The sequence below is a fragment of the Apis florea genome, unplaced genomic scaffold, assembly GCF_048593485.1.
Source record: "Apis florea isolate Af1SG1 unplaced genomic scaffold, ASM4859348v1 contig_3772_pilon, whole genome shotgun sequence".
NCBI classification, from domain to species: Eukaryota; Metazoa; Arthropoda; class Insecta; order Hymenoptera; family Apidae; genus Apis; species Apis florea.
The window spans coordinates 3,901,701-3,925,873 of record NW_028256845.1 but is presented as its reverse complement, the minus strand read 5'-3'; the positions used below and the strand labels follow the sequence as shown (position 1 = coordinate 3,925,873).

Below are 24,173 nucleotides of genomic sequence, written 5' to 3'. Positions count from 1 at the left end.
ATATATAAATTCTAGCATGACTTGTAAGTAATAATAGATTTTTTGTAATCCCTTATCGTATCGTTTATGAAATTTAAAATGAATAAATTATTATTATCATTTCGTTGATGTATTGTTGGAGGAACAAAATTATACACAATTTTCTCGTAATTGCAATTCAATTATTTAAATTTTGATTTGATAGGAAAGTGAACAAAGTGCTGTGTACATAATTCAATATCATTTTTGGCTAATCATTTAGTAGATTTCACGAATCTTCTAAAAAACATAAAATCTTACGTAACTGTACGTAACATGTTCATATATCCCACTGCACTTTTAATGATCTAAAAAAAAAAAAAAAAAATAAGTAATATAATGTGCAAAAAATGTATAAATTCGATATTTCGATACTCACACTAGTGAAGGTGACTAAAGATAAATCCATTATTCTTCCTGCAGTTACTTTTATTGGATAATGTGACATAACGATCAGTAATATCAAGCTGCGCGCTTTTTTTACAGGTAATCGATACCAGTTCAATGTGTTATATGCCTGTCTAATATTCTCGCTCTGTTACAGATAAAATTTCATTCTGTTTAATATCCGAACTAATACTTGATACATTTTATCTATAAATAATAATAAACGATTTACCTCGTCAAGTAGAAGTTGACCGACGTAGCATACCGAGAAGGTGCCGATGACGCAAGTTACTTGGAAGACAACATAAATCACCATAGCCATAGCATTGCTGTCTTCCCATTCCTAAAAATACAACTAATAATATTTCATTGAAATCATCACTATTTTCAATATAACGCATCGAATCGTTCGTTATACCATGATTATGCAGTAACCAATTATACATATAATCAGTACTTGGATAACAACTTCGATAAGATAAATAGCGGGTACGAATTGATCGAGTTGATTCAAAAATCTGAAATGAAGATTTTTCGTAGATTAAATAACACTTTCTAATTCGTACGATTAATTATGCATCTCTGTATTCATCTTCGATACTCGCTCTTTGATCCTCGTCTGATACTCGACGATCTGCACGATCTTCTCCTGTATAACTTCTTCATCACTGTCATTCGTAAGATCCATCACCTTGTTCGTCAAGATCTTCAGCAAGCCACACATATGCAAGCACAGCATCAAACAAGCACTCTTGGTGCCGCATAAAACTGTGTAAATGATAAACCCTCCGAGGACTTGGAGAGTGAAAATTATCTCGTAGTTCGGGGTAGCTTGCTCGTTCAACGAACCAAAGTAACTCGGACAAGGTAATAATCTTATTGTCATGTTATTCGGTAAAAGGATTCTGCCTTTCGAAAGTGGAAGAATCGTCCTGTAAAAGAAACCTCCACCGTACATGGTGACCACTATTACCGTTGTCAATTTGTGCTCGATGGACGCCCTCTCGCTGAAAATTTGCCGATTCTCTTCCGTGGCTATCAACCAATCCTTCTTTATCTCGTCCAATAATTTGCCAAATTCCTTCGCCCGTTGCAATATAATTGTATATTTAGCCATTTGCGCGATGCTATTGAGATGTGGCATCAACAATTTAATCTTCGTCCTGGCATTTTTCACTTGCAGAATGTACAGAAGGCCTGGGATCAAGACTATCAATTGCAATAAATACAGGATGAAAATTGTGAAGGAATTAAAAAATTTGGTAAACGCGGAAGGAGAGACCAGTGGCCAGTAACCGAGCGTTCTCGAGAACGGATATGCAAACCAGAAGGTATGCTTCAACCCTTCTTTCGCGTTTCTAATTTGGACCATTTTTCAATCCGATGAAAGCTTGTTCGTGACTGACCATATTGCTTACGATAATATCGCCCTTTGAAGAATATCATTGCGCTTGCGTACATGAAATGTTAAATACGTGTACAAGAAAAGAAACGAATCGCTATTATTGAAACGGAGGGATTGTTGAATAGCGATTTGAGCTTTTACGGAAGGATTGAAAAAATTGGTTGAAATTATACGTATGGATTATGCTCGAATTGTACGGTGAATTTCCTGTGCGGAAAAGTTTCGTTATAATAACACTGATGGTTTTTTTTCTTTAGGATTCACCTTTTCAAGGAAAGAAACGAATGATTTTTTTATGACAATTCTAAAATTTTTAATTGAATATTTTAAAAAATATTTTATATGATAATTATAAAAAAATTAAATTTTTATTTTATTCCTTTAATCGTAATTAAAAGTTTATAATAATATTTTTGTAATTTTCAAGAAAAGTTTTTGCGAAGTTTATAGCTGATGGGATTGATGATTACCACTTTAGTGAACAGATGAAATAATAGTATTCATGGAGGGCAATTTTCTACATAATTATAGTCAATTTTTGAAATTTCACATAAGATGGAAAATAATGTAAAAATGGTTTTAAACGTCTAAACGATAGTGGAGAATATAATGTGTTTGAGAGCACAATATTATTTCCAATTAAATATTTTGTATCATATGCGTCGTTCTGTAAATAATTTGTCGATGCGTTGATGCGCTATAGCGAAGCATCATAGCTATCGTGAAATACAGGAAACGATAATTCTAGTCAACGACGATATTGATGATAGAGTTATTCCAGAAACACACAGAAGAACGAACGTATCTCCGAATAAAGATAATATATCCGTTATATAACAAATATAAATAAAATATTGAAAATGTAAATAATTATAAATAAATTACAAATGGAGAATAAGTTTTCAAATTGTTGCATAATTTGTTCAATATATCTAGATATCAAACATTTGAAAACAGATTATCATAATGGTAAGTAATGTGCAAGTATCATACATGCAAAAGGTATAAGTTACGAGTACAATTATATTATAGAGAAAAAATATTTTATATTTTTATATCTCTTAATTTATATTTCATGATATTGTGGATAACATTAAATAATTTAAATAAGATATTAAGTAATTTCTCGCAACTTTTTTGATACATTCATTGACATGCACTAAGTGAGAACTATATCGAAGAGATTAAATAATGCTATCTTCATGATTTAGAAAATATATTTTGCAGAACATAAGGAAATGCGTTCATCTGTTAGTTAATTTTACAATACAATTGGATATATAATAATTATCAAATTGCCTTATTTATTGGTATATCAGTTTAACGTGATGCATGTTTACATGTAAATTATTTATAATATATATTGCACTTTATATTTTGTTGATCAAAAATTGATCAATATAACAAATATACAAAAAAAAATATATAAGAACTTCAATATAAAAATAAATTATTGAAATTGTTTCATTACTATTCTTTTAAAATATAAACAATAGTACATTGAAAGAATAATTATCTTGTAATTTACGTTTCAGGAACATTCAACTGTGGTGTGATAAGACAATGTCAAAACTGCATATACGTATTTTCGTGAAAATAAAAATAAAATGTGAATTAAAAACTGAAATCATATTTCAATCATCATACACTCCATTGATCTAATAATTTCTAATTTATAAACACAATCTTTTTCGGGATAAAATATACATATATATCATATATTGAATTTTTACTCACTTTATAATCTTCATTTGATATTCAACAATATCCACAAGCTTCGTAAGCACAATTGTCTCAGAGGTAAGATCATTCATCTTATTCATTAAACTCTACATGTGTAGTCAAAATATTATAATAATTTGTCTAATATCAATTTTATATCACTCTGTGATATAAAAAGCACATCAAGAATTTGTATCGTAAAAATAATTTCGTGATTCAGTGTGTATTATTCTTTAAAAAATGTGTGGCAAATTTTACAGTGTTTTTCGATTTAAGGATTCTATCTTTCCACAATGGAAGAATCTGATAATTCAAAAACAGCAATCGTTATCTATTGTATATACATATCTTCCTGATAAAAATTCACAGATTTTCAAATAATGATAAATAAGTAATATTTCTTCAATTTCAATATTATTACTAAATTTTTTTATTTGCCAGGCTAAAATATTTATTTATTGATACGCAAAATCAACATTTTAATTTTTTCACGATAATTTTTTTCTTTTACAAAATTTTATCAGAGTTAAATGAAATAAAAAATAAAAGACTAAACACCATCTTCTTGATAAAACAGAAAGTATATTTTGGCCATGCGTATTTTTAAAAAATGAAGAGTTTCAAGGAATAAGATTATTCTATTGACTTTTAACGATAAGTCAAAGTTTGTACCTAATTGCTATAATATTACGGAAACGATACTTGTTTCAATTTTATTGTGTTTGAGAATATGAAATGTTACATGTATACGCAAATTCAGATACGAATTGCCGTTATGAAAATAATCGTAAAGCACAAAAACATAAATTATAATGACGATGATTTGTAAATCTTCAGAGTATCATATCGTTTATAAAGTTTGCAATTATTATTATCCTTTGATAAATATAAAATAATTAAAAAGGATACACTGGAGGAAAGAATTATACACGATTTTCTTCTGTAATTACGATCCAATTATTTAAATTTTGATTTAATAAAAAAATAAATATGTGCTGAGTACATAGTTCATTTTTTGCTAACTGCATGAATTGTGTAATATTTCATGAGTCCTTTAAAAAATCTACGTAATAATCTTAAGTAATTTGTTGTAGCATATTCATGTAACTCGCTGCAGTCTTTATGATCTAAAAGTAAATGCAAACAAATGCAAATAAATGTGGAAAAAATGTGCATGAGTCTAATGTTTTCATACGTACATTAGTAAAGGTGACTAAAGATAAATCTATAATTTTTCCTGCCGTGATTTTTATTGGATAATTCGACATAATGATCAATAATATCAAGCTGCGCGATTTTCTTATAGGCAATTCATACCACTTCAACGTATTATATGCCTGCCTAACATTCTCGCTCTATTACAGGTAAAATTTTTGTTAAATATCCCATCAAACTAATTTTTGATATTATATTTTTATCCATAAACAACAGATGGTTTACTTCATCAAATAGAAGTTGACCGACATAGCATACCGAGAAGGCGCCAATTAAACAAGTCATTTGGACGAGAACATAAGTAATTATACCCATACCATTATTTTCTTGCCATTCCTAAAATATAACTAACAATATGTTAACTGAAATCATCATTAATTTCAATATAACGCATCGTTCGTACCATGATTATGCAGTAACCAATTATACACATAATCAATACTTGGATAAAAACTTCGATAAGACAAATAGCGGGTATGAATTGATCAAGTTGATTCAAAAATCTGAAATGAAAATTACACTTTCTAATTCAATTAACTTTGCATCTTCTTTTTTTTTTTTTCGATACTCACTCTTTGATCCTCATCTGATACTCCACAATGTGCACGATCTTCTCCTGCACAACTCGTTCATCATTGTCATTCGTCAGTTCCATCACTTTGTTCGTCAAGATCCTTAACAAACCACACATATGCAAACACAGCATCAAACAAATACTCTTGGTGCTGCATACAGCTGTATAAATGATAAATCCTGCGAGAACTTGTAGCGTGAAAATTATCTCGTAATTCGGGGTAACTTGCTCGTTCAAAGAGCCAAAGTAACCAGGACAAGGTAACAATCTTATAGTCACGTTGTTCGATAAAACGAGTTTGCCTTTCGAAAATGGAAGAATCGTTCTGTAAAGAAAACCTCCACCATATACAGTGACCGCTATTATCGACGTCATCTTGTGTTCGATGGACGCCGTCGCGCTGAAAATTTGTCGATTCTCCTCTGTGGCTATCGACCAATCCTTCCTTATCTCGTCCAATAATTTGCCAATTTGCTTCATTCGTCGTAATAAAATCGTGTACTTAATCATTTGCGCGATAATGTTGACATGTGGCATCAGCAATTTAATCTTCTTCCTTGGGTTTTTCTCTTTCAGAAATACATACAGAAGGCTTGGGATCAAGACTATCAATTGCAATAAATATGAGATAAGAATTATAAAGGAATTTAAAATTTTGGAAAACGCGGAAGAAGAAACGCTCAGTGGCCAGTGGCCGAGCATTCTTGAGAACGGATATGCTAACCAGAAGGTATGCTTTAACCCTTCTTTCGCGTTTCTAATTTGAACCATTTTTCAGGATGAAAGTTTGTTCGTGACTGATCACGTTGTATACGGTAATGTCACCCATTGAAGAACGTCATTGCGCTTGCGTACATGAAATGTTAAATACGTTTGCAAATTTAGAAATAAATCGCTGTTATTGAAACGATTTTATTTTTACGAAAGTATGATAAAATTGTTTGAAATTATATGTATGGATTATCCTTGAATTGTACGGTAAACTTCCTCTGCTATTTCAATAATAGTTGCAATAATAGTGATTTTTGTAGATTCATCTTTTCATTGAATAAATGAATGATCTTTTTATAACAATTTTAATAAAATATTGTAAAATATTTTACGTACTTAATAATTATAAAAATTTTATATTTATTTTATTATTTCTATCATAATTCGAAGTTGTGATAATATTTTTCCAGAAAAGTTTTGCGAAATTTATAGTTGATGGGATTGATGATTACCGCTGTAGATATGAAAGGGCCTCCCCAGTATTCATGGGGGACAAGTTTTCTACATAATTATGGTCAATTATTGAAATTTCACATGAAATGGAAAATAATGATAAAAATGATTTCAAATCTCTCAGTATGATTTCATAGCAGTGCTTGAAAATTTGTGCATAATATTATTTTCAACTGCTACTGTATCCTTTCATCAATTTAAGAAATGTAATTTATTAATACTGCAAGGAGCATTGATAGCTACAGTGTGAGGTATCGTGAAATGCGACAAAAGAAATGACAGTTTTATTCAATGATATCGATAATATCATTTTAATAAAGTTGTTTCCGGAAACGCACAGACATACCTTTCTCTGAATAAAGACAATATCGTATAAATAAAATAAATGAAATATCGAAATATAAATAAATGTAAAGAAATGGAGAGAGAGTTTACATAATTTATTTCAATATTCACAGACAACAAACGTATTTAAAAACAGATTATCATAATAGTAAATAATGTGCAAGTGTATGCAAAGGATATAAGCAAGTATAAATATATTATGATGATTAAAATTTATAATTAAAATTATTTATATTAAAATATAATCAATGTTATAGAATAACTATATAATTTACATTTTAGGAATATTCAACTGAAGTGTGTGAATGAAGAATATTGAAATATAAGACAATGTCCAAAGTGCATACACGTATTCTCGTGAAAATAAAAATAAAAGTGTAAGTTAAAAGTTGAAATCATATTTCAATCATCATGCATTCCATTAATCTATAAATATATCTCTTTCCAGATAAAATATCATATATAACATATATCGAATTTCTATTTACCCTTTAATCTTCTGATGTTCAATATTCATGAGCTTTGTAGATTTAATTGTCTCTGTTTCATTTGACTGGTAAGATTCATTCCTATTTATGTAAAATCGTCAATCAATTATATTATACTGCAAAGCATCTTATTAAATCCTGTAGTATTGCACAAAGTGATAAAATGGAGAAATCCATCAAGAATTTGTATCGTAAAAATAATTTCGTAATTTGTGTAAATTGTTATAAAAATATGTAGCATATATAACAGACATAACAAACATGATTCAGTTTGCAATTCTATCACGTTATCCGATAAAGAAAAATTCTGTTTTTTAAAAATGAAAACATGATTTGATAATTGTCATTAAAATCATAGTAATGTTCTTATCGCCATTCTGTAATTGATGTTTACTCTTGTAATGAAATTCTGATACAATGATATATAAGTTTGTTTTATAAATTGTATCTCGTGAAGATATTTCATTGTAATAGCACTTTGATATTTTTTCATTATTTGATATTTGCGGTATTATTTATTTTGAATTTTTTAAAATCACATTTATTGTTTTTGATAAAAATTATAAAATATTTGGAAAAATACTTTATATGGAATTACGATATTTAAAAGAATTTAATATTCATAAATTCTAATGCACAAGTCATAATGATAATGATTTGTAATCTTGTAGAATATCGATGGATTTTACAATGGATAAATGCGATTATTTTCATTGTAATAAATATAAATATATATATATATAAGAGTACAACACAGAAACAAATTATACAAAATTTCTTGTAATTGCGATTCAATTATTCAAATTTTGATTCCATAAAAAACAAGTGAACAAGTGCTTTGTACATAGTTCAGGACCATCTTTGGCTATTGCAGTAGAGTAATAGAGTTTTCAAAATCTTAAGTAACTTGTTGTAGTATATTCATGTATCCCATTGCACTCTTAATGATCTAAAAAGTAAACAGCAATATATATAAGTGCAAAAAATAAAAATAAAAGTCTAATGTTTCGACACTTACGCTAGTAAACGTGATTAATGACATGTCTATAATTCTTCCTGCAGTGACTTTTAGCGGATAATTGGACATAATGATCAACAATATCAAGCTGCGAGCCTTCTTTGTAGGTAATCGATACCACTTCAATGTGTTGCACGCCTGTCTAACATTCTCGCTCTATTAAAGACAAAATTTCTGATAAATATCCAAACGGGTATTAAATATATTTTTGTCCAATTCAATAACACATTAGATGATTTACTTCGTCGACTAGAAGTTGACCGGCGTAGCATATCGAGAATGTGCCAAAGACGCAAGTTATTTGCAGGACAATATAAGCTATTATAGCCATGGCATCGCTGTCTTCCCATTCCTAAAAGACAATACGTTACTGAAATTACCATCACTTTCGATATGATGAATCGAATCATTCATTCGTACCACGATTATGCAGTAACCAAGTACACACGTAATCGATACACCGACGATCATTTCGATAAAATAAACGTAGGGTACGAATTGATCAACGTAATTGTAAAATCTGAAAACAAAGTTTGGATCACATTGCATTGTAATTCTTTCTAATCCATACAATTTAACACATTTTATCCCCTTTCTTCAAAAAGATGAAGATACTCACTCTTTGATCCTCGTCTGATACTGAACAATGAACACGATCTTCTCCTGCACAACACGTTCATCTTTATCATTCGTCAGTTCCATCACCTTGTTCGTCAAAATCCTCAACAAACCACACATGTGCATGCACAGCATCAAACAAGAACTCTTCACGCCGCACAGAGCTGTGTAAATGATAAATCCGCCGAGAATTTGGAGAGTGAAGACTATCTCGTAGTTCGGTGTGATTTGAACGTTCAAGGAGCCAAAGTAACCCGGACAGGGCAACAATCTTATGGTCACGTTGTTAGGTAAAACGATTCTACCTTTCGAAAGTGGAAGAATCAACCTGTAAAAGAAACCTCCACCGTATATAGTGATGGCTATTACCGTCGTCAGCTTGTGCTCGATGGACGCCCTCGCGCTAAAAATTTGTCGATTCTCCTGCGTGGCTGTCGACCAATCCTTCTTTATCTCGTCCAATAATTTGCTAAATTCCTTCATTCGTCGCAGTAGTATCGTATATTTAGTCATTTGTGCGATGGTGCTCATAAGTGGCATCAGCATTTTGATCTTTCTCCTGCCGTTTTTCTCTTTCAGAAATAGATACAGAAGGCCTGGGATCAAGACTATCAATGAGAGCAAGTACGAGATAAAGATTATAAAGGAGTTTAAGATTTTGGAGAACGTGGAAGATGGGATGTTCAGTGGCCAGCAACCGACCATTTTCGAGAGCGGATATGCAAACCAAAGGGTATGGTTTATGCCTTCTTTCGCGTTTCTGATTCGAACCATTTTTCAGTCTGACGAAAGCTTGTTCGTGACTGATCATGTTGCATACGGCAATTGCTTCTTTGAGGAAACTTCATTGCGCTTGCGTGACATGAAATATTAAATACGTATGCGTAAATTTAGAAATGAATCGCTGTTATTGAAACTAAGGGATTGTTGAATACCGGTTTGAATTTTTACGAAATGACGAGAAAATTGGTTGAAATTATACGTTTACGCTTGAATTGTACGCTCAACCACCTCTACGAATAAAAAGTTTCGTTGTAATAACATTGGTATTTTTTTCGTAGTATTCATCTTTTCAATGGATAAACGAATATTTTTTTATTGTGATAATTTTAAAATGTCGAATTGAATGTTTCAAAATATTTGAAAAAATATTTTATGTACGTAATAATTGTGAAAATATTCATTATGTTACTTCTATCATTATTCGAAGTTACGATATAATATTTTTGTAATTTTTTGTAATTTTCCAGAAAAGTTTTGCAAAGTTTATAATCGATAGAATGAATGATGACCATTGTGGAGAGTAAATATGAAAGTATTCATGGGGGAGAAGTTTTCTATAATTATGGGCCAATTATTGAAATTCTACGTAAAAGGAGAATTTTCATAATTTCTACATTAGAAGAAAAATAATGTATAAACGATTTTAAAATTCTCTGTACAATTTCATATCATGGTAAATATGTACTGTGCTTGAGAACATGTGTAATATTATCTTCAATCAACTCTAGCACATCATGTATTTCATTTTGTAACAAATATTATTTATCGATACTATTGATGGTAATACTGAGTGGCCACGTAAAATGTGATAAAGAATATAATACGATATCAATGATATTGTTTTAGTAGAGTTATTTCTGGAATACGGAGAAGAAACATCTCTGCTCCTTGAGTAAATAATATCGTCATATAAATAAAATCAAAGTGTAAATAGTTATAAAAAGAAAATGGAAAATGAGTTTCCGGGTTCTCGCATGCTTTATTCTCGCATGTGCTATATACACAGACACCAAACATATTTGGAAACTATGTAATAATTTAATAGATTAATAGTAAGTAATGTGCAAATATTATGTAAAATATCATAAGTTGCGAGTATTTTTATCTAAAAGCAAACAAAATATTATTACTTTTTTAATATAAAATACAACGAATAGCTTAATAAATAAATAATGAAAATAATTTAATCGAGAAAATATTTTTATATTATTTGTAATTGTGATCGAAGATTTCTATGTCTTTGATATTATATTTCATGAATTTCATAGTTAATAAAAGACGTTAAGTAACATAATATTTAAATAATCTATTTAAATGAATAATAAAAAATATATTTTACAGGACATACGAAAATTTAAAAACGTAAAAAATAATATTTGTAATACTTACGTCCAAATAATACGTTTACCACTTTGATAACTGTAAAATTTATAGGATAATGATCAACAATATTAAATACTGGGCTTTTTTTTCCAAAAAATGATGCCAGTTTAACGTTTGTTGATATTTGTGCTAAATTATTGCTCTGAAAATAATGTTCAAGACTAAATTCATGTTAAAATAAATAACGCGCAGAGTAGTTGAGAAATTCAACAAAAACTAAAAATAATTCGATGTAAGTTGTTTCTTAAAAATCACGTAGCAACTAGAATATAAAATAGCATTATAATCGTGTTATCCAATAGAAGGATTCTTGGATTCTTGGAGAATGGAAAAATCATTACCGATAACCGATACCAGAATTATATATAGCAGTCGTTATATCTATCATCATACGGTGACCGATGTTGTCTGGGATGAAAATTCACAAAGATTTCTTCAAACAAGTAATTTTTCTATATTATGTTAAATGTCCTTCTAGTTCAAAAAATTGAAATTATTTGTACTGTCTTGCACTGCATGGATCTTACTCTAAGAACAAATTTCATAAATGCACATTAATATTTTTTCACAAATTTCATCTCTTCATCATTTCAAATAATATTTATTATAATAATTTTTCAAAATCAAAGTTAAAACTTTTGACAAAATATTTGGAAAGTTATCTTGCGATTATAATTGTGAAAGAATTTAATATTTATAAATTCCAGATAAGTTTTTTTTAACAATGATATTGTTTTTTAATTCTTTATATGTATGATACAATACATTTATATATAGATATATCGTTTCGTCACAATAAATACAAGACAAATACAAAAATTTATCACACGCTGGAATAATGAAGTATAACATTTGATAGAAAAGTAAACAGCTTATGCGTACATAGTTCAATGTTTCATTTTTGGATAATTGCGATCATATGATAAATTTTATAATATTTTTCTCATAAACATCTTAAGTAATTTGTTGCAATATATTCATGTATCCCACAGCACTCTTAATGATCTAAAAAATAAGTAACAGCATATGCTTAAAAAAATAAGAACACAAGTCTACGTTTTGATACTTACACTAGTAAACGTGACTAAGGATACGTCTACAAGTCTTCCTGCAGTGACTTTTATTGGATAATTCGACATAATGATCAACAGTATCAAACTGCGCGCCTTTTTTGTAGGTAATCGATACCATTTCAATGTGTTGCACGTTTGTCTAACATTCTCGCTCTATTGAAGACAAAATTTCTGATAAATATATTAACGAATTAATATTTGGTATATTTTTTTTTTCACGAATAATAATAGATAATTTTACTTCGTCGACCAGAAGTTGACCGACGTAGCATATCGAGAATGTGCCAAAGACGCAAGTTGTTTGCAAGGCAACGTAAGCTATTATAGCCATGGCATCGCTGTCTTCCCATTCCTAAAAGACAATATATTACTGAAATTACCACCACTTTCGATATAATGCATCGAGTCATACCACGATTATGCAGTAACCAAGTATGCACGTAATCAGTACTCCGACAAAAATTTCGATGAGATAAACATAGGGTACGAATTGATCAACGTGATTCAAAAACCTGAAACGTAATTTCGATCACAATGATTCTATCATTGTACAATTAAATTTTCCCTTTCGAAACTCACTCTTTGATCCTTGTCTGATACTCAACGATGTGCACCATCTTCTCCTGCACAACTCGTTCATCATTGTCATTCGTAAGATCCATCAGCTTGTTCGTCAAGATTCTTAGCAAACCGCACATATGCATGCACACCATCAAGCAAGCACTCTTGATGCCGCACACAGCTGTGTGAGTGACAAATCCACCGAGAACTTGTAGAGTGAAAATTATCTCGTAGTTCGGGGTAGCTTGCTCGTTCAACGAACCAAAGTAACCCGGGCAAGGTAACAATCTTATAGTCACGTTGTTAGGTAAAACGATTCTACCTTTCGATAGTGGAAGAATCGCCCTGTACAAGAAACCTCCACCGTATATAGTGATCGCTACTATCATCGTCAGTTTGTGCTCGATGGACGCCCTCGAGCTGAAAATTCGTCGATTCTCTTGTGTGGCTGTCGACCAATCCTTCTTTATCTCGTCCAACAATTTGCCAAGTTCCTTCGTTCGCCGTAATATAATCGTGTACTTAGTCATTTGTGCGATACTGTTGATGTGTGGCATCAACATTTTGACCTTTCTCCTTCCATTCCTCTCTTTCAGAAATACGTACAGAAGGCCTGGAATCAAGACTACCAATGGCAGCAAATACGAGAAAAAAATTGTAAAGGAGTTTAAAATTTTGGAAAACGCGGAAGAGGGGGCGCTCAATGGCCAATAGCCAAGCATTCTCGAGAGCGGATATGCGAACCAAAAGGTATGCTTTATGCCTTCTCTCGCGTTTCTGATTTGTACCATTTTTCATCAATCGGATGAAAATTTTGTTTGCGACTGATCATGTTGCATACGGCAATATCTTCCTTCTTTGAGGAAACTTCGTTGCGCTTGCGTAACATGAAACGTTAAACATGTATGCAAGTTTAAAAATGAATCGATGTTATCGAAAGTGAGGGATTGTTGAGTAGCGGTTTGAATTTTTACGAAATGATGAGAAAATTGGTTGAAATTGTACGTTTACGTGTACTTTGAATTGAACGCTGAACTTCCTGCACGGCTGAAAACTTTCATTATAGCAATTGATGGTTTTTTATAATGTTCATCTTTTCAATAGGTGCGTGAACAATTTCTTTTGGAATAATTTAAGAATATATATCGAACTAAATAATTTTTAAAATATTTGAAATAATATTTTATACGTACGTAATAAATTTGATTTAATATTTACATGCTTCTATTATTATTCGAAATTACAGTAATATTTTTCTAATTTTTTGTAATTTTCCAGAAAAGTTTTACGAACTTTATAAAGTGAATGATTATGATCGTAGCGTGCACGATGTGGAAAAAGCTAGTATTCATTGAAAATGAGTTTTTTTTTTCATAATTATGGGTCAATTATTGAAACTTTACATTAAAATTGAAGGAAAATACAATGAAAAAGATTCAAAAATCTTAGAGAAGAGTGAATGTGTATTACATTTGAGAAGAAACACTTAATATTGCAATCATTCAAGTGCTCAAGTGTATCATGCACCTCATTTTGTAACAAATAATTTGTTAATTATATATATATATATATACAGATGCTTAAATTGTCACAGTGGTAAGTGCAAGTGTCATGTATGCAAAGAAAGAATTATATTATGATTATTAAAATTTTACGTAAAAGAATATAAAATATTATAATCACTCTATCTACTGCATTTAATATATCTAATACATAATATTTAATTAATAGTTAATCAATAATAATTTAAATGTGATCAAGAAAATATTTTTATTATGTATCGATTAATAAGTATTGCTACCGAGAATATTTCTATGTCTCTAATCATACTCTATTTTACGAATTCCTATAGATAACACGAAGGATTAGGTAACTTCTCGTAGCATATTTAAATAACCCATTGCTGCCTTCATGATCTAGAAAATATATTTCGCAGAATGTACGAAATTTGAAGTTAAAAAGTAACTTTCTTCATACTTACATCGGTGAAGGTGGTCAAAGATACGTCCACCACTTTGGCCGCTGTCAGTTTTACAGGGTAATTGGACATAATAATCATCAATATCAAAAATCGAGCCTTCCTTGCCGGAAAATGATACCAGTTTAACGTGATGCATGTTTTTGCTAAATTATTGCTCTGAAAATATGATAATTCGTGTTAAAATAAATAATAATATGCGGCAATAATGCATGCTTGTATTACTTCGTCGAGGAGTAGTTGACCAATATAACAGACTATGTATGTAACAAAAATACAGGTCCCTAATAGCATAAAATGCACCACTATAGCAACGATATTATGATTTTCCAATTCCTAAAAATAGACATTAATTTTATCATAAAAATATTATATTTTCGTTCGATATTTTCAACTTCATTTTCTACTCTACTACCAGAATAATGCAATATCCTACGAAACATATAAGACACGTGTTGAAGCTGATGTCGTAGAAACAAAAATATTGCGTGATCAATTCTGTATTATTCAAAAATCTGAAAGAGAGAGATAAAGCACGATGTAAGTACTAGTAATATTTGATATATTTCTCATTTTCAGGTAGACATTCCAATTACATCTCGTTTACCTTTTGATCTTCGTTTGATATTCCACGATATCCACAAACTTCTCTTGCATGATATTCTCGTTGGTAATCGATCCATCCGCGAGATCGACCAATTTTTTCGATAAAATCTTCAATAAACTACACATATGGAGAGAAAGCATCAAGGAAATTCCGATGGTGCCACTGAGAACTGTATAAATGAAACATCCAGCCAGAAGTTGCAGTATAAAGATCATCTCGTAGTATGGGCTAACTAATTCGTTAAAAAAGGTAAAGTAAGTTGGACAGGGGAGTAGTCTTATGGTAACGTTATTCGGCAGAATAATTTTCCCCTTCAAAAGTGGAAGAACCATTCGATAACCGAGACCGCTGGCGTACATGGTGACAACTATTATCAACATTATTCGTTGACCGATCTTCGAATTCGTGATAAAGATATATCGATTTTCGGGCGTGGCATTCAACCAATCGTTTTTCATCTCGCGTATAGCTATCTTCAACTCGCTCGATCTATTCAGCGTGATCACGTACTTGAACACCTGATTCACGGTATTGGTGGCCAGCATGAACAGATGTATTTTTCTCTTTGCATTCTTTTCTTTCAGGAGCGCCTCGAAAATGCACGGAGTCACGATACATATTTGCAAGCAAAGGAAGAAAGAAATTATAAACCATTTCTGTATTTTCGAGCTCAAAGGAGATTTGATAGCGTTTGGCCAAGCACCGATTATTTTCAAGAATGGTTGCGCGTAGAACGCTTGCTTCAAATCTTTTTCCACGTACTTTGTTTCCATTATTTCTTTCCGATGGTTGACAATTCATGAACATTACTGTATGCCTTCGATAAAATTGCATCCTCTACATTGCGCGTGCGTTTATAAAATATATAATATCGAATTTAGCATGGAATAACAGTTATTTCAATGATTGCAGAATCATACATTTAGATTCATGTAGGAATCGGCAGATGCGCAGAAAACTATTCAAATTATGATACTTATACCTTGCATGCGCAATACAGATTAGATTTCCACGTTTTTTGATCATAGATGGTAGATCTCTTTTACGTGCAATTTTACATAGAGGAGAAATATGACTTGTTGTACTTAAAAACATAAGTATTTGTTAAGAGAGACTTAAGTATTTACTATTGTGATATTTTATAATAATTTAATTGCAATCATAATAATCGTGATATTTGTTGATATTTTAGAAAACACTTTATTTTCATATTCTCGTGAATTATTGAATAGTTGTAAAGAATCAGCAGAGCATTTATAGAATTGATTTTTATCATGAAATAAAAATATGCAACTATAAATCAGTGTCATAATCGAGACATAGTGTGATCAAGATCCAAACTACAAAAAGAAAAACATTAGCAGCAGACAGTAGACTCAAAGAATGAAAATTCATGTATAAAAACAATAAATATACTTTTATAAAATGTTTTTTTCATAAAATTAACAAATAGACAATGAATAAGCCATACTATCCTATATGATTTATAAATGTAGTGTTATACTTTTTTAATGAAACATTTTATATAATATTCATACTCGATTGCTTTCAGATGAGATTGAACAATGACATCAACACGATTATGTAAATCCAGACTGCAAAGCGTCTCCATTTTTCTATTGATAATCTATTGGTAATCTAACTGCTCGCAACAATGCATCATCAAATTGAGAAAGGCGATCAAACTGTAAGTCCCACAATTCGTAGACGTATTATAAGACTTTATGATGAATATTTGCATGATAAAAGTCGTCTTATTAATCGATAAATCTTCAATATAACTCAAATAAGACAGAAATATCTGAAAAATTTCCCCTTAACAATTCTTTTTGATATCTAAAGCAAAAAAGTGTGATAAAGCAAAACAATGATATAACCAAAATTCAAATATATAGAAATTGTGAAAAATTGGTCATCATTATTAGCTGATCTTCTTCGCATTCCACGTCTCTGTATTTTCATTTCCTCAAGCAAAATCAGATTTTATTTATGTTAGTAATAATCGCTCAAAATTTGTTAATGATCGCCAAAAAATTGAAAATTATTATCAAAATTACATGGTCAGATTATTGCAATCGAATATAAATATAAATTATTTGTGATAATAATATAGAAAAAAAATTACTATCTAAAAAATTAAATTTAAAAAAAGATTAAATTTTATATTATTTAGAAATATGCTCTTCCTAGATCAGATTTCCATCAATAATGTCTTATTCTGTATAATCTGTGTCCAATTTACAATATTAGGATAATTTGTGATATTTAATAATATAATTTATAATAATTATGAAAAAATTCAATATTTAATTTATTGCATTACATGAATTCATGATCATTTTTTTGTAATTTTTGAAAATTTTCTGGAAAAGTTTTGCGAAATTTATTATTGAAGGATAATTACCATTATGGTGAACAGATATGAAAGAACTCAAGATTCATAGAAGATTATTTTTTAATTATAATTATTTTCTAATTAAATTATTGAGACTTCGCATAAAAAAGAATAGAAATAATGTAAAAACAATTTGAAAATACCTTGTACAATTTTACAGCAAATTGAAAATACAACAAAGTATTTAAGACGTATGTTCAGAATTATTTTCAACTGCAATGTATCACATAATTATATTTTGAAACAAATATAATTTGTTGATCCTTTTTTTACATATATATACTAAACGTATTTGAAAACAGATTGCCACAATAGTAAATTATATACTCATATACAAAAAAAATACAATTAGATTATGAGAAATCATATATAAAAGGAGATTACAATATTAAAATATTGTAATTACTGCTTTTAAAATATCTATACAAAATAAGATCAATTAGTTAGTTTGTAATAATAATTTGAATATGTGTGAAAAAAATGTGATTGAGGAAACATTTTTACGTTTTTTTTAAGTGTTGTGATCAAGAATATTTCTATATATATCGAAACATATTATTTCATTTCATAAGTTTAAGTGATAATATTAAATAACTTCTCGTAACATATTTAAATAACCCATTGCCGCCTTCATGACCTAAAAAATATATTTCGCAGAGTGTACGAAATTTGAAAATAAAAAATAATTTTCTTCGTACTTACATCGGTGAAGGTGGTTAAAGATACGTCCACCACTTTAGCCGCCGTTAGTTTTACAGGGTAATTGGACATAATAATCATCAATATCAAACATCGGGCCTTCCTTGTCGGAAAACGGTACCAGCTTAACGTGATGCACGTTTGTGCTAAGTTATTGCTCTGAAAAGAATGTTCAAGACAAATTCATGTTAAAGTAAGTAACGGTAATAATGCAATTTATACTTCGTCGAGAAGAAGTTGACCGATGTAACAAACTATATATATAATAAAAATGCATGTCCCTAACAGCATAAAGTGGACCACTATAGCGGCGATATTATGGTTTTCCCATTCCTGAAATGAAACAACTATCGTAAAAATATTCTATTTCCCTTTTATATTCTAACTTTATTCCCTACCAGAATAGCACTGTATCCTATGAAACACATAAGGCACATGTTACAGCCAATATCGTAAAAACAAAAATACTCGGTGATCAGTTCTGCGTTACCCAAAAATCTGAAAAAAAAAAAAAAAAAAAAAAAGAACAAAAAAAAAAGATAGAACAGATACATCATATCTAATACTTTTCATTTTCAGCCAGTCAATGCTATTATTATTTATTACATTTCAATTACCTTTTGATCTTCGTTTGATATTCCACGATATCCACAATCTTCTCCTGCATAATATTCTCGCTGGTAATCGATCCATCCGTGAGATCGGCCATTTTCCTCGTTAAAATCTTCAATAAACTACACATATGGAGAGATAGCATCAAGGAAATGCCAACGGTGCCATTGAGGACGGTATAACTGAAAAATCCAGCCAATAGTTGCAGCATGAAGATCATCTCGTAGTATGGGCTAACTAATTCGTTAAAAAAGGTAAAGTAAGTTGGACAGGGGAGCAGTCTTATGGTAACGTTATTCGGCAGGACAATTTTTCCCTTCAAAAGTGGAAGAAGCATTCGATAACCGAGACCGCTGCTATACACGGTGACTGCCACTATCAACATCACTCTTTGACCGATCTTCGAATTCGTGGCGAAAATCCACCGATCCTCCGATGTGGCGGTCAACCAATCGTTTTTTATCTCGTTCATGGCTATCGCTAACTCGTTCGCTCTGTTCAACGTGATCACGTATTTGAACAATTGATTCAGAGTGTTGGTGAGCAATTTGAACAGATTTATCTTTCTCTTTCCGTTCTTCTCTTTTAGGAGCACGACCAAAACGCATGGAGCCACGATACATATTTGCAAGAGAAGGGAGAAGAAAGTTATGAACCAATTTCGTATCTTCGAGCTCAAAGGGGATCCGATAGGAATTGGCCAAACACCGACTATCTTCAGGAACGACTGCGCGTAGAAGGCTTGCTTCAGATCTTTTTCCATGTGCTTTGTTTCCATTATTCCCTTTCAATGAGTTAAGAGTTCGAGAACATTACTGTGATAAAACGGTAGCAGCTACATTGCGCGTGCGTTTATAAAATATATAATATAGAATTTTGTATGGAATGGCAGTTATTTCAACAATGTTGCAGAATTATATGTTTGGGTTCATGTAGGAATCGGCAGATGCGCAGAAAATTATGAACTTATACCTTGCATGCGCAATCCAGCTTAGTTTCTCGTGTTTTCTGATCATAGATAGTACAGATCTCTTTTACGTGCAATTTTTGTGGAAAGGAATAACACTGGTTGTGATATTATTTGTATCATAATATTAATAAGAAGACTTAAGCGATAATAATTCAGTTGTGATATCAGAATCGTAATATTTCTATGATATTTCAGAAAATATTTTATTTTCATATTGTCAAAGTTTCAAAGAATTATAGTGAATAATTATTAGGAATTAAATGGTGTTGTGATAAAATGTTTGTTTCAATAAAATAGTAAATAGCGATAATAGTGAAAGACACGTCATAAATCACACTTTTATTATCATTCTCAAAACATTTTTTTATTTCTTTCAAAGTAATAATATAAGAATGATATCACATATGCTATGTTACTACTTAATCACTTTATAACTTTTTTTTAAAAAGTTAATTTGAAATCTTTCATTCTCATTATTATATTATTATTATACTATATTTACTATCATATTCGCAGAAAATTTAGATATGCTGCCAAAGTTTTGTAAATCTTAATACTTTTTTCCTTTTTTCAAAAAATTTCATTACAATATATTGATCACCAATAATTATGAAAATACATTGATGAAATCCACATGGTTAAAATAAGATATTATTGTATTCAATAACTTGAAATCTTTCTAAAAACATTTATAAATTTATTTGTTTCTTTTTTTCTCTTCTTTTTTTCTGATTAATATTAAATAATATTTTTTGTTATAACACAGCAAAAAGAAACATATTACAATAATATAGCCAAACATTCCTGACACAATGTCCATTGATTTCCCAACTCGTGCAAAGTATCTAGAATAAATTTTTTATTGTGAAATAAAAATATATATAAGTTAATATCGTAAGGCTAATCATAGGCAAATTTTCTTTGCATGCATAATATAATCTAAAAAGCAGAGCACGACTAATGAATATAACATATAGTAAAAAAGAAGTACTTTTATAAAAAAAAATTATTATATAAAATTAACGAAAAACAAATCACTATTATATAATGTTATGTTTCTTAATTAAACATTATATATATAATATTTTTACTCGATTGCTTTCAGATGAAATTAAACGATAATACCAATACGATCATGCAAATCCAGACTATTTGCAAAGCATCTCGATCCTTCTATTGGTAATTTGGAATCGCAGCAATATATCATAGAGGCAATCAAGTTGTAAGTCAGAATTCATAGAAAAAATAATACTGCTGATGAATATTTGCAAGACGAAAGTCATCTCATAAATCGGCGAATTCTCGATAACGAAGAAAACATAATCGCTCAAATAAATTAATCGTATCTGAATGTTTGTTCTCTTTGGCAATCCTTTTCTATTAGGAGTAAAATAATGTGATAAGGCAAAGTGCCGTTGTAACCAAGACTCAAATATATAGGAATCGGCCGATAATTTGCAATATTCATCATTAGGTCCTTTTTGCATTCCACATCTCTGTATGTCCATCAAGCAAAATTGGATTTTCTTTTTGTTTATGATTTAATAATCGTCAAAATACTGAAAATTTGTGCAGATATCATCTTATGTATCTGGTTCGATTTCACAATCGAAATAAGTATAAATTATTCATGATAATAACAAGATAATAAAAATAATTACTCTTTGAAAAAAATAATTACATTATTGCATGTTTGTGATAAAACAAGCAAGTTACATTGCGTTTATAAAATATATAATATAGAATTTAGCATGGAATAGCCGTTATTTCACAACAATGTTACGGAATTATATGTTTAGGTTTGTGTAGATGCGCAGATGCGCAGAAAATGATGAACTTATACCTTGTATGCGCAATCCAGGTTAGTTTCTCGTGTTTTCTGATTGTAGGTGGTATGAATTTCTTTTACGTGTAATTTTTTTAGAAAAGAATAATATTGGTTGTGATGTTATTTGTATCTCATAATATTAATAAGATTTAAGTGATAATAAGTTGTGATATCGTAATATTTGTTTGACGATATTTCAGAAAATACTTTATTTTCATACTCTCAATGTTTCAAAGGATTATAGTGAATAATTATGTAAAAGAAAACTTTATATAAAAGGAAATAAAATGCTATAATTGCTTTTAAAATAATACAAAACAAGATCAATAGATTTATATAATTTGCAATACTAATTTAAATAAATGTGAAAAAAATGTGATAGACGAAACATTGTTTTTTATGTGTTGTGATCGAAAATATATCTCAAAACATATTTCAAAAATATGAAAATTAACAGTAACATTAAGTAACTTCTCGTAATATATTTAAATAACTCACTGCCGCCTTCATCACCTAGAAAATATATTTCGCAGGATATAGGAAATTTGAAGATAAAAAGTGACTTTCTTCATACTTACATCGGTGAAGGTAGTTAAAGATACGTCCACCACTTTTGCTGCTGTCAGTTTTACAGGATAATTGGACATAATAATCATCAATATCAAATACCGGGCCTTCTTTTTTGGAAAACGATACCAGTTCAAAGTAATGCATGTTTGTGCTAAATTATTACTCTGAAAAGAATGTTCAAGACAAATTCATATCAAAATGAATAACGATAATAATGCAATTTATACTTCGTCAAGAAGAAGTTGACCGATATAACAGATTATATATATCATAAAAATGCAAGTCACTAATCCCGAAAAGTAAATCATTATAGCAGCAATATTATTGTTTTCCCATTCCTGAAATAATATCGGTTCGTCATAAAAATATTCCATTTTGCTTCATCTTTTTCATCTTTGTTCGCTATATACAAACCACAATAACGCTGTATCCTATGAAACATATAAGACACGTGCTACTACCAATATCGTAAAAACAAAAATATTGCGTGATCAATTCTGTGTTACTCAAAAATCTGAAAGAGAGTGATGAAAACACGTTGTATATCACATTCGACACTTCTCATTTTCCATCAGCCGATGTTATATTCCAAATTTTTTTCTACCTTTTGATTTTTATTTGATATTCGATGATATCCACTACCTTCTGCTGCATAATTTTCTCGCTGATAATTGATCCATCCGCGAGATCGATCATTTTTCTCGTTAAAATCTTCAATAAACTACACATATGGAGAGAGAGCATCAAGGAAATTCCAACGGTGCCATTGAGAATTGTATAAATGAAAAATCTAGCCAGAAGTTGCAGTATAAAGATCATCTCGTAGTATGGGCTAACTAATTCGTTAAAAAAGGTAAAGTAAGTTGGACAAGGGAGTAATCTTATGGTAACGTTATTCGGTAGGATAATTTTCCCCTTCAAAAGTGGAAGAACCATTCGATAACCGAGACCACTGCTATACATGATGACAGCCATTATCAGCATCATTCGTTGACCGATCCTTGAATTCGTGACAAAGATAAATCGATCTTCGGACGTGGTGGTCAACCAATCTTTTTTTATCTCGTGTATAGCTATCCTCAATTCGTTCGCTCTATTCAGTGTGATCACGTACTTGAACACCTGACTCAGAGTGTTGATGAGCAGCATGAACAGATTTATCCTTCTCTTTCCATTCTTTTCTTTCAGGAGCGCCTCAAAAATGCACGGAGTCACGATACATATTTGCAAGCAAATGCAGAAAGAAATTATAAACCATTTCTGTATTTTCGAGCTCAAAGGAGATTCGATAGCGATTGGCCAAGCACCGATTATCTTCAGGAACGATTGCGCGTAGAACGCTTGCTTCAGATCTTTTTCCGCGTGTTTCGTTTCCATTGTTTCATTCCGAAGACTAAGAGTTTGTGAACATTACCGTATGTCTGTGATAAAACTGTATCCTTTACATTACGCGTGCGTTTATAAAATATATAATATAGAATTTAGCATGGAATGGCAGTTATTTCAACAATGTTACAGAATTATATGTTTAGGTTCATGTAGGAATCGACAGATGCGCAGAAAATGCTTCAAATTATGAACTTATACCTTGCATGCGCAATTCAGATTAGTTTTCTGTGTTTACTGGTCATAGATGGTACGGATCTCTTTTACGTCCATATTTTTGAAAAAATATAACATTGGTTGTAATGTTTGTACGG

General features: G+C 30.3%; 7 protein-coding genes, 3 long non-coding RNA genes and 1 pseudogene across 16 annotated transcripts; 3 read left to right on the top strand and 8 right to left on the bottom strand.

Annotated features, from left to right (window-relative positions):
* Nucleotides 1-142: 142 nt before the first annotated feature.
* Nucleotides 143-1,825, bottom strand: LOC100867432 (odorant receptor 4-like). The gene is made up of 5 exons (XM_003691264.4): nucleotides 1,011-1,825; nucleotides 824-923; nucleotides 638-748; nucleotides 398-553; nucleotides 143-326 (listed from the first exon to the last, which is right to left on the bottom strand). The coding sequence occupies exons 1-5, from the start codon at nucleotides 1,775-1,777 to the stop codon at nucleotides 276-278; spliced, it is 1,185 nt and encodes a 394-aa protein (XP_003691312.2). The 5' UTR covers nucleotides 1,778-1,825; the 3' UTR covers nucleotides 143-275.
* A 242-nt stretch (nucleotides 1,826-2,067) lies between these two features.
* On the top strand, nucleotides 2,068-11,642 carry LOC116413894 (uncharacterized). 2 transcript variants are annotated; one of them, XR_015294435.1, is made up of 14 exons: nucleotides 2,068-2,779; nucleotides 3,346-3,610; nucleotides 4,627-4,741; nucleotides 4,839-4,896; nucleotides 4,964-5,048; nucleotides 5,898-6,051; nucleotides 6,503-7,072; nucleotides 7,173-7,267; nucleotides 7,339-7,446; nucleotides 8,441-8,503; nucleotides 9,594-9,747; nucleotides 10,265-10,849; nucleotides 11,139-11,412; nucleotides 11,483-11,640. It is a non-coding gene; the product is annotated as an uncharacterized LOC116413894 (long non-coding RNA). The 2 variants fall into 2 exon arrangements; XR_015294436.1 differs by lacking the exon at nucleotides 4,964-5,048 and having other exon boundaries at nucleotides 11,483-11,642.
* On the bottom strand, nucleotides 3,604-6,287 carry LOC100867680 (odorant receptor 43a-like). 2 transcript variants are annotated; one of them, XM_003691266.4, is made up of 5 exons: nucleotides 5,320-6,287; nucleotides 5,151-5,250; nucleotides 4,973-5,083; nucleotides 4,732-4,887; nucleotides 3,604-4,659 (listed from the first exon to the last, which is right to left on the bottom strand). In XM_003691266.4, the coding sequence occupies exons 1-5, from the start codon at nucleotides 6,090-6,092 to the stop codon at nucleotides 4,609-4,611; spliced, it is 1,191 nt and encodes a 396-aa protein (XP_003691314.2). In that variant the 5' UTR covers nucleotides 6,093-6,287; the 3' UTR covers nucleotides 3,604-4,608. The 2 variants fall into 2 exon arrangements, with proteins under 2 accessions (XP_003691314.2, XP_086771300.1); XM_086915174.1 differs by lacking the exon at nucleotides 3,604-4,659 and having other exon boundaries at nucleotides 4,660-4,887.
* Or9 (odorant receptor 9) lies at nucleotides 7,265-10,069 on the bottom strand. Its single transcript, XM_012495540.3, has 5 exons — nucleotides 9,016-10,069; nucleotides 8,817-8,916; nucleotides 8,638-8,748; nucleotides 8,397-8,552; nucleotides 7,265-8,327 (listed from the first exon to the last, which is right to left on the bottom strand). Exons 1-5 carry the CDS (start codon nucleotides 9,786-9,788, stop codon nucleotides 8,277-8,279), a joined length of 1,191 nt encoding a protein of 396 aa, XP_012350994.2. The 5' UTR covers nucleotides 9,789-10,069; the 3' UTR covers nucleotides 7,265-8,276.
* Nucleotides 11,643-11,897: 255 nt separating the features above from the next.
* LOC147656437 (odorant receptor 49b) lies at nucleotides 11,898-13,808 on the bottom strand. 2 transcript variants are annotated; one of them, XM_086915179.1, is made up of 5 exons: nucleotides 12,833-13,808; nucleotides 12,666-12,765; nucleotides 12,495-12,605; nucleotides 12,251-12,406; nucleotides 11,898-12,185 (listed from the first exon to the last, which is right to left on the bottom strand). In XM_086915179.1, exons 1-5 carry the CDS (start codon nucleotides 13,603-13,605, stop codon nucleotides 12,135-12,137), a joined length of 1,191 nt encoding a protein of 396 aa, XP_086771305.1. In that variant the 5' UTR covers nucleotides 13,606-13,808; the 3' UTR covers nucleotides 11,898-12,134. The 2 variants fall into 2 exon arrangements, with proteins under 2 accessions (XP_086771305.1, XP_086771306.1); XM_086915180.1 differs by lacking the exon at nucleotides 11,898-12,185 and having other exon boundaries at nucleotides 12,289-12,424.
* On the top strand, nucleotides 13,199-14,337 carry LOC147656436 (uncharacterized). Of its 2 annotated transcripts, none has more exons than XR_015294443.1 (4): nucleotides 13,199-13,332; nucleotides 13,411-13,564; nucleotides 13,678-13,918; nucleotides 14,093-14,337. It is a non-coding gene; the product is annotated as an uncharacterized LOC147656436 (long non-coding RNA). The 2 variants fall into 2 exon arrangements; XR_015294444.1 differs by having other exon boundaries at nucleotides 13,678-14,003.
* A 228-nt stretch (nucleotides 14,338-14,565) lies between these two features.
* Nucleotides 14,566-16,772, bottom strand: LOC100872919 (odorant receptor 4-like). 2 transcript variants are annotated; one of them, XM_012495543.3, is made up of 5 exons: nucleotides 15,400-16,772; nucleotides 15,208-15,307; nucleotides 15,018-15,128; nucleotides 14,796-14,951; nucleotides 14,566-14,730 (listed from the first exon to the last, which is right to left on the bottom strand). In XM_012495543.3, the coding sequence occupies exons 1-5, from the start codon at nucleotides 16,170-16,172 to the stop codon at nucleotides 14,680-14,682; spliced, it is 1,191 nt and encodes a 396-aa protein (XP_012350997.1). In that variant the 5' UTR covers nucleotides 16,173-16,772; the 3' UTR covers nucleotides 14,566-14,679. The 2 variants fall into 2 exon arrangements, with proteins under 2 accessions (XP_012350997.1, XP_086771303.1); XM_086915177.1 differs by having other exon boundaries at nucleotides 15,229-15,307.
* On the top strand, nucleotides 16,695-18,670 carry LOC147656435 (uncharacterized). Its single transcript, XR_015294442.1, has 3 exons — nucleotides 16,695-16,794; nucleotides 16,952-17,086; nucleotides 18,545-18,670. It is a non-coding gene; the product is annotated as an uncharacterized LOC147656435 (long non-coding RNA).
* LOC100867920 (odorant receptor 4-like) lies at nucleotides 17,085-20,270 on the bottom strand. Its single transcript, XM_031914969.2, has 5 exons — nucleotides 19,111-20,270; nucleotides 18,892-18,991; nucleotides 18,716-18,826; nucleotides 18,497-18,652; nucleotides 17,085-18,431 (listed from the first exon to the last, which is right to left on the bottom strand). The coding sequence occupies exons 1-5, from the start codon at nucleotides 19,881-19,883 to the stop codon at nucleotides 18,381-18,383; spliced, it is 1,191 nt and encodes a 396-aa protein (XP_031770829.1). The 5' UTR covers nucleotides 19,884-20,270; the 3' UTR covers nucleotides 17,085-18,380.
* A 142-nt stretch (nucleotides 20,271-20,412) lies between these two features.
* Nucleotides 20,413-21,748, bottom strand: LOC147656434 (uncharacterized; annotated as a pseudogene).
* Nucleotides 20,413-24,068, bottom strand: Or4 (odorant receptor 4). Of its 2 annotated transcripts, none has more exons than XM_086915178.1 (6): nucleotides 23,078-24,068; nucleotides 22,888-22,987; nucleotides 22,701-22,811; nucleotides 22,482-22,637; nucleotides 21,737-22,416; nucleotides 20,413-21,634 (listed from the first exon to the last, which is right to left on the bottom strand). In XM_086915178.1, the coding sequence occupies exons 1-5, from the start codon at nucleotides 23,848-23,850 to the stop codon at nucleotides 22,366-22,368; spliced, it is 1,191 nt and encodes a 396-aa protein (XP_086771304.1). In that variant the 5' UTR covers nucleotides 23,851-24,068; the 3' UTR covers nucleotides 20,413-21,634; nucleotides 21,737-22,365. The 2 variants fall into 2 exon arrangements, with proteins under 2 accessions (XP_086771304.1, XP_003691315.1); XM_003691267.3 differs by having other exon boundaries at nucleotides 21,757-22,416.
* Between the last annotated feature and the right edge of the window lie 105 nt (nucleotides 24,069-24,173).

Coding starts and splice junctions, on each gene's coding strand:
- LOC100867432 (XM_003691264.4), bottom strand. CDS start 1,777: ATGGTCCAAATTAGAAACGCGAAAGAAGGGTTGAAGCATACCTTCTGG. Junction 924..1,010: donor TATCAGACGAGGATCAAAGA/GCGAGTATCGAA, acceptor TCTTCATTTCAG/ATTTTTGAATCAACTCGATC. Junction 327..397: donor CTTTAGTCACCTTCACTAGT/GTGAGTATCGAA, acceptor TTTTTTTTTTAG/ATCATTAAAAGTGCAGTGGG.
- LOC100867680 (XM_086915174.1), bottom strand. CDS start 6,092: ATGGTTCAAATTAGAAACGCGAAAGAAGGGTTAAAGCATACCTTCTGG. Junction 5,251..5,319: donor TATCAGATGAGGATCAAAGA/GTGAGTATCGAA, acceptor TTTTCATTTCAG/ATTTTTGAATCAACTTGATC. Junction 4,888..4,972: donor GTCAACTTCTATTTGATGAA/GTAAACCATCTG, acceptor TACCTGTAATAG/AGCGAGAATGTTAGGCAGGC.
- Or9 (XM_012495540.3), bottom strand. CDS start 9,788: ATGGTTCGAATCAGAAACGCGAAAGAAGGCATAAACCATACCCTTTGG. Junction 8,917..9,015: donor TATCAGACGAGGATCAAAGA/GTGAGTATCTTC, acceptor CTTTGTTTTCAG/ATTTTACAATTACGTTGATC. Junction 8,328..8,396: donor CATTAATCACGTTTACTAGC/GTAAGTGTCGAA, acceptor TTTACTTTTTAG/ATCATTAAGAGTGCAATGGG.
- LOC147656437 (XM_086915179.1), bottom strand. CDS start 13,605: ATGGTACAAATCAGAAACGCGAGAGAAGGCATAAAGCATACCTTTTGG. Junction 12,606..12,665: donor TTGGTTACTGCATAATCGTG/GTATGACTCGAT, acceptor ATTGTCTTTTAG/GAATGGGAAGACAGCGATGC. Junction 12,407..12,494: donor GTCAACTTCTGGTCGACGAA/GTAAAATTATCT, acceptor TGTCTTCAATAG/AGCGAGAATGTTAGACAAAC.
- LOC100872919 (XM_012495543.3), bottom strand. CDS start 16,172: ATGGAAACAAAGTACGTGGAAAAAGATTTGAAGCAAGCGTTCTACGCG. Junction 15,129..15,207: donor TAGGATATTGCATTATTCTG/GTAGTAGAGTAG, acceptor GTCTATTTTTAG/GAATTGGAAAATCATAATAT. Junction 14,731..14,795: donor CTTTGACCACCTTCACCGAT/GTAAGTATGAAG, acceptor TATATTTTCTAG/ATCATGAAGGCAGCAATGGG.
- LOC100867920 (XM_031914969.2), bottom strand. CDS start 19,883: ATGGAAACAAAGCACATGGAAAAAGATCTGAAGCAAGCCTTCTACGCG. Junction 18,992..19,110: donor TATCAAACGAAGATCAAAAG/GTAATTGAAATG, acceptor TTTTTTTTTCAG/ATTTTTGGGTAACGCAGAAC. Junction 18,827..18,891: donor TAGGATACAGTGCTATTCTG/GTAGGGAATAAA, acceptor GTTTCATTTCAG/GAATGGGAAAACCATAATAT.
- Or4 (XM_086915178.1), bottom strand. CDS start 23,850: ATGGAAACGAAACACGCGGAAAAAGATCTGAAGCAAGCGTTCTACGCG. Junction 22,988..23,077: donor TATCAAATAAAAATCAAAAG/GTAGAAAAAAAT, acceptor ACTCTCTTTCAG/ATTTTTGAGTAACACAGAAT. Junction 22,417..22,481: donor CTTTAACTACCTTCACCGAT/GTAAGTATGAAG, acceptor TATATTTTCTAG/GTGATGAAGGCGGCAGTGAG.